The sequence below is a fragment of the Bidens hawaiensis genome, unplaced genomic scaffold (assembly GCF_021521415.1).
Source record: "Bidens hawaiensis isolate Kalapana, Puna unplaced genomic scaffold, B.hawaiensis_p1.1 tig00025760_1, whole genome shotgun sequence".
In the NCBI taxonomy this organism is placed as follows: domain Eukaryota; kingdom Viridiplantae; phylum Streptophyta; class Magnoliopsida; order Asterales; family Asteraceae; genus Bidens; species Bidens hawaiensis.
Window position 1 is genome coordinate 204,981 of NW_027505059.1, and position 6,155 is coordinate 211,135.

Here is a 6,155-nt window from a genome sequence, read left to right on the forward strand (position 1 = left end):
GTGGTAAAAGTCAACGTTTTCGTGTAAACCATTATTATTCGATTTTCAAGAAAAATTGGAGAAACTACTTATCGTTAAGTTTGTTAAATTTTTAAGCATATGAGAAAAGTTTGTGTTAACTAATATAAAGCTTCATTTGGTTTCAGTTTGACTTTTCTGTAAAGTCAAAATCTTGTTTAATGTGTAAACCACTATGATTATGAGTGTTAAGCAAAATCATTTAACTTAATGAATAGCTTAATTTCAAGTATATGGGACTACTATTATATAATATATTTAGAAAGAAATTAGTAGCTTCATCTGGTTTTGTTTTGACTTTTCTATAAAAGTCAAACCTTTTCGCATATGCTCCGATAACTCGAGTTTTAAGCAAAAATAAAAATTGAAACCTTATGGGTAGATATAGATAAATTTAAGCATGTTAAAAAGATTTAATTTTTTTTTTCAAAAAAAAACAATTATTATATGCATATGTGATATATCAATTGCATCTTGTTGTCCCCATTATATTAAATTAAAAATGATCTGTTTACAGTTAGTTTCTGCAAATGCTTATGTCAGTGATCTTGAGGCCCATGTGTCTGCAAGTGGTGTATGATGCTTGAAAATCTTTAAATTTTACGAGGCAAATAGTACATGCACATGCACACTCACACTCACACTCACTTTAAGCAATTGGCAATTGCCCATCATGTTCAATAATAATATAGAGTAGACTGCCAGCAAGACAAGTCATATCTTATTTGGACCATGTGGTGCAGCACATGTCAGTTGGGTTTCCAAAAGGAAGGCATTTGGGTCTTGTTCTTTACTTTCATTTTATGCAAGTAATAATGAGAGAATGTCACAACTCATTCAAATAGGCCAAGGGGTTTTTTTTTTTTTTTAATTAAAAAACTAAAAATAAAAATTTAGAGTCGTAAAGAGATGGGTCGATCGTGATCTACTTGAGATTGATTAGATGAACGAGCTCAATTCTGAGTTTTATATACTGAGCTTGACTAGGCGTGTAAGTATCAATGAGCCTATTATTTTATGGTAACATAATTAATAGTTGTTTAATATGATAAACTAGTGTTTTTGGGTAGATCGGTAAAACCTGGGCGGTGGTAAAACCCAAACGTTGATACGGTAAGTCGATGTGAATTCGGTCGGTTTCAGTTACGCGCGTTATTGTATTGGAACTAAGACAAAAATAAAACAAAAAATTTATAAAAATTTGGGGTGGACAAATGGCGTGGCGTTAGTCGGTAAAACTAGATCATTTGTAAAACCCGGTCGTTATCGATCCCGGACGTTGAAGTGGTTGAGTCTATGCGAATTCAGTCTTTTTTTTCATGTTCGTTACGGTACTGGAACTAAAAAAACAAAAATCAACATTCTGTCGATTTTCGTTACGATACTGGAACTAAAACAATATGCGGTGAGTCTACGCGAATTCGGTCGGCATCCCGTCGCGTTCGGCACGATACTGCAACTAAAACAAAATAATAAGAAAAAACAAAAGGCATTCACATTCGATGGGTTTTCATTGCGTTCATTACGGATCGGAACTAAAATAAAATAAAAAAAGCTACCAATAGGGTGCCACAAAGTGGCCCAATAGGGGCTTTGTGGCACCAAACTTGTAAATTATTATATATAATAATAATATGTAAACATAATAGATATCATTATACATGTATGATTAAAAATTTAGGGGTGTAACGAGTCGGGTTGCTCATGATCTATTTGAGATTGACTAGCTAGACGAGCTCAATCTTGTATTTGATCCCAATTAATAAATTCCTATTATTTGCATAAAAATAATAAATTTTTTTTTCAAAAAATAAGTTCATTTGGAACTTCAAGTTGTGAGTTCTCTAGGCCTTGTTTGGTAGAGTGGAAGGTACTCATTAATAAATTTTTGTTTCATAAAAACTTACTGTTTACAAATAAGAATGACCAACTGCCAAGTCTGCCATAAGTTGCATTATGATGTAATAAACATTTTAAAACCATTCAATAATGTTACTAAAAAACAAATAACATATAGTATATCTTGAGTACTTTTAATAGCTTAATATGGTCGGATTAGGTTAAAAGTGCGATAATTTGATAACTTTATAAAGTGCGAGAATTTGATCGAAGCGTGTTGAAGAGAATTTTCCAAATCTAACAAAAGAACACGAAAAACATAATTGAAAGTATTGGTCACTTATATATATTTCAACAGTTAACATGCAACAAATGATTTTCGAGTCGTAGTGTTTTAAGGGAACAACGCCTTGGTTGGAGTCTTGAACGCTATTTAGACCCGATTTTTTGGTCGGATGCGGTCTTAAAGTACAAACTATTAACCCAAATATGTCTATTTACACATCTAATATATTATAAATCTTGTACCAAAATCAAAATTTATTAAGTACTTTTGTGCTATACACTTTCTTGTTTAGTTATTTTTTACTAACTTATGGTTATTGTCTAGAGGTGACAAAGCCCATGTCCTAAAAGCCTGACCCTGAAACATTTTTAAAGCCCAGTTATTTTCTTGAAAAAGTGGGATTGGGCCTGGTAGTCTTCACCTTGGGCCCTTGACCCATTTTTATTTCTTCCTAACCCTTTGTTTACTAAAAAAAATATTTTATATTTTCAAATTGCTATTAAAAATTTTGGAAACAAAAATAGTATATTATTAAGAGGCAAGACCTATTTGTGTCCCCGTGGTTTATGGGCAGGGGCACAATGTGCCCCTAAAAGTCAAAATGACACGATTGCTTCCCCATGGTTTCAAAGCATGTTCTTTTGAGTCCCTCCAACTAAAAAATGTCGTTGAATAGCTTGTATTAATCTTTGAAGCAAATTCAAGATAATGTTTTGGGTAATGGACATCCTAACAGGTAATTTTTAACCACGTAAAACCGTAATCGGGTACATGTACGAGCCTGATGGATAATGTTTAAACATACTAGCGAGTACAAAACGGATATGAAACCAGGTTTGGTGCTGAGATTTAAAAAAACCTGTCGCATATCCAACGTATAACTATTCCTAAGATTGGGGTCCTATCACCAGGATTTTTGATAAAATGCTAGGATCAACATGCAAGCTCAACCGGCCCTAGGGTCGAGCCTAAAGAAAGTTATACTTTTGCGCCTGAGCACGGCCCTAACTTCTGCATTAGTTTTAATAATTTTCCATTGTTTTGAAACGGGATGATAGATTCCCAAGCGTGTTTATCTACATCGAAACCAAATACATAAATATATTAATATATTATAGTTTTTAAAAAATATAAAACAAATTTTGTGTACCGTACAACCTTTAAAAACATTATCTATCAATACATTTATGTATTCTTTCATATTCCTCATCAAATCCATGAAACAAACATATGAAAGCACAGTGAAACAACAAAGCATTTCACTTTTGTCACTTTACACTTGCAGAAGCTTCAAACCACCAACAACAAAAAAGTTTTACAAAAGTCAAACCTCAATATTTAATATTCAGGCTGATAATAACCTATATATAATAACATGTCTCTTATTATTTTGCTTCAAACCAAACTACCGCGAAAAAGAAACAACAGTTAGGAGGGGCGGAAACGTAAATTCATCGCCTCAAAGTTTACTCTCGGGCCCCTCGATTGTAATGCTTCTTTTGCCTTGTGTCATTGGTAGAAGGCAGCCTTTGTCTCTATATTTGACCCGTTTCGGCCCGTTTTTCTCATTATTTTTACACACTCTTGAAAATACCAACTTTAACCCTCTCCTCATGTATGTCATGAGAAGTGTAACAAGCTCTCTGCAAGCATATAAGCACATTGACTAAATGACTAAAATACCCTTTAAACTAATTATGCGAATAAATTATGAAAGAAGAATTCGTACTTACAAGGGTGAACAAGGAGACCGGCCGCCATTAACGTAGTAAATGAACAAATATGCATCATAATGTTGACCGTCTATATAATAAAAGGCGTGCAGCCTCCTTATGCAAAGAAATGACATTTTCTGGTACAAATGAATAGCCGAACTATTGTATGAAATTACATGCAAATAAACCGCTCTGCAGTTTGGCATATCGGATGCATACTTGATCACCTCTCGAATCAGTGAAGTGGCTGAAATTCAACATAGAAATTTAAGATATACAATTTTCGTCTTTTAAGTTTATAGAAAATTTCAGGTTTCGTCCTTAAACTAAAGAAATAACAAGAAGCATCCTTTATGTTTACGTTTTGTATCGGTTTTGTCTTTTCGATTAATGCGCGTTAAATTTGTCACTTTACCTTTTTACTTGTAAAATAACATGAAGGCATTCTGCTCTTTTTTTCAAACCTTAATCAAAAATCTTCTGCTCTTTTTTTCACACATAGCAAATCAGGTATAATATAAGCAAGTATTAAAGCTACGTTTGAAGAAAACTTTTTTTTATTATTTTTTATTTTACAAGTAAATAGGTAAAAAGACAAAAATGCCCTCATGTGCAGGTCGCATGACCCATTAATCGAAAAAGACAAAATCTGATACAAAACATGTTATTTCCTTAGTTTAAGGACGAAACCTGAAATTTGCTTAAAGAATGAAAAGTATAATTTACTCTAAAAAAGGTTTAAATAAATTTGTCAATAATAAAATCGGAACCGATGTTTTACCTATGCCATAATTTCTATAAGATTCTACCACACCTAGTGTCAGAATATAAACTAGAGACTGATCCGATCTTGACTTGTCAAATCTTAGCATATCTTCTATCTGCAATGCATCAGATCAAATTAGTGTTCTTGTGTCAACTACAAATAAAAATGCTTTTTAATATCTGTCTAATAATAATAAAGAGAAATCACCTCACTTTCTTTTGCCATAATAATTCGTGCGGTAACAAATCCAATAAGTTCATCACTTTCACCGTTTGGACGGTTTCGGTCAACTGCGCCCCAAGAAACTATATCACGGCCATGAACAACGTTGTGGAAGAACTCAATTTCATACCTGAAACATAACAATAATTATTAGTATTTCTTATTTTGCATACAGCCACTTTATTAACAACAACAACAACAATAATAATAATAATAATAATAGTAATAATAATAATAATTATATTCTAACCTTATGGGAAAAAGATCACCATGAATCTTTACAAGAACTTCTAGATCCGAGGGTCGTATAGGCCGGTAAGAAATGGATGGATGGTGAGATGCTCTCAAGTTCATCATTGAATACAAAGGCATTGTGATTTATGATTAATACCCAATATTTTCTTCCATTTATTTTACTCAACTACTAGTGGTCACGCATCGTTCACTGAAACTTATAATAAAGATTCCGTGTTGTGTTAGTAATTGTTAAAATAAATAATCTCAAATTACTTGTTGAAAACTTTATTCACCCTAAAATAGACAAATAAGCATAGAGAGTCATTCAGCACGGAACCAATTTTTAGACGAGAACCGCATAAAAGCTACCCCGATGGATTCTAACATTTTAAGGCACGAAGCAATCATGGGTATATCGGCAATCAGAATAAAGATAGTAAAAATCAAATCTTTAGGGCAAAAACTGGATCAAAATTAAAACTTGAAGCAGCAAGATGATATGATGATGACAAAATCAAGATTATCAGTTACGAAAAAACCATTTAAATTCTTCAGTAATAACTAATTTTGACAAGGGGGGTCACAGTATACCAAACACAACAACAAGAACCCTAAAGATCAATTCTTTTCATAAAAGCTGTCCCGGTTGAATCTAACTGTTTACGGCACAAATCAACCATGGTTAAATCGGCAATCAAAATAAAGATAGTAAAAATCAAATCTTTAGGGCAAAAACTGGATCAAGATTAAAACTTGAAGCAACAAGATTACATGATAATGAAGAAAATAAGATTATCAGTTACAAAAAAAAAAAAACAGTTAAAATTATCAGTAATAACTACTAACTTTGACAATGGGCCAGATTATTAAGCAGCATGATATACCAAATACAACAGCTACAACCCTAAAGATTACAAATTTATCTGATTCAAAGTGTTTATGGCACAAATCAATCATGGGTATACCGGCAATTGAAATAAAGATAGTAAAAATCAAATCTTTAGGGCAAAAACTGGATAAAATTGAATCTTGAAGCTACAAGATTATATGATGATCAAGAAATCAAGATTAT

At 32.5% G+C, this 6,155-nt stretch overlaps 1 protein-coding gene across 1 annotated transcript; it reads right to left on the bottom strand.

The window, feature by feature from the left end:
• Positions 1-3,359: 3,359 nt before the first annotated feature.
• LOC143610340 (histone acetyltransferase MCC1-like) lies at positions 3,360-5,294 on the bottom strand. The gene is made up of 5 exons (XM_077084841.1): positions 5,097-5,294; positions 4,832-4,976; positions 4,640-4,739; positions 3,877-4,105; positions 3,360-3,786 (listed from the first exon to the last, which is right to left on the bottom strand). The coding sequence occupies exons 1-5, from the start codon at positions 5,216-5,218 to the stop codon at positions 3,603-3,605; spliced, it is 780 nt and encodes a 259-aa protein (XP_076940956.1). The 5' UTR covers positions 5,219-5,294; the 3' UTR covers positions 3,360-3,602.
• Positions 5,295-6,155: the final 861 nt, after the last annotated feature.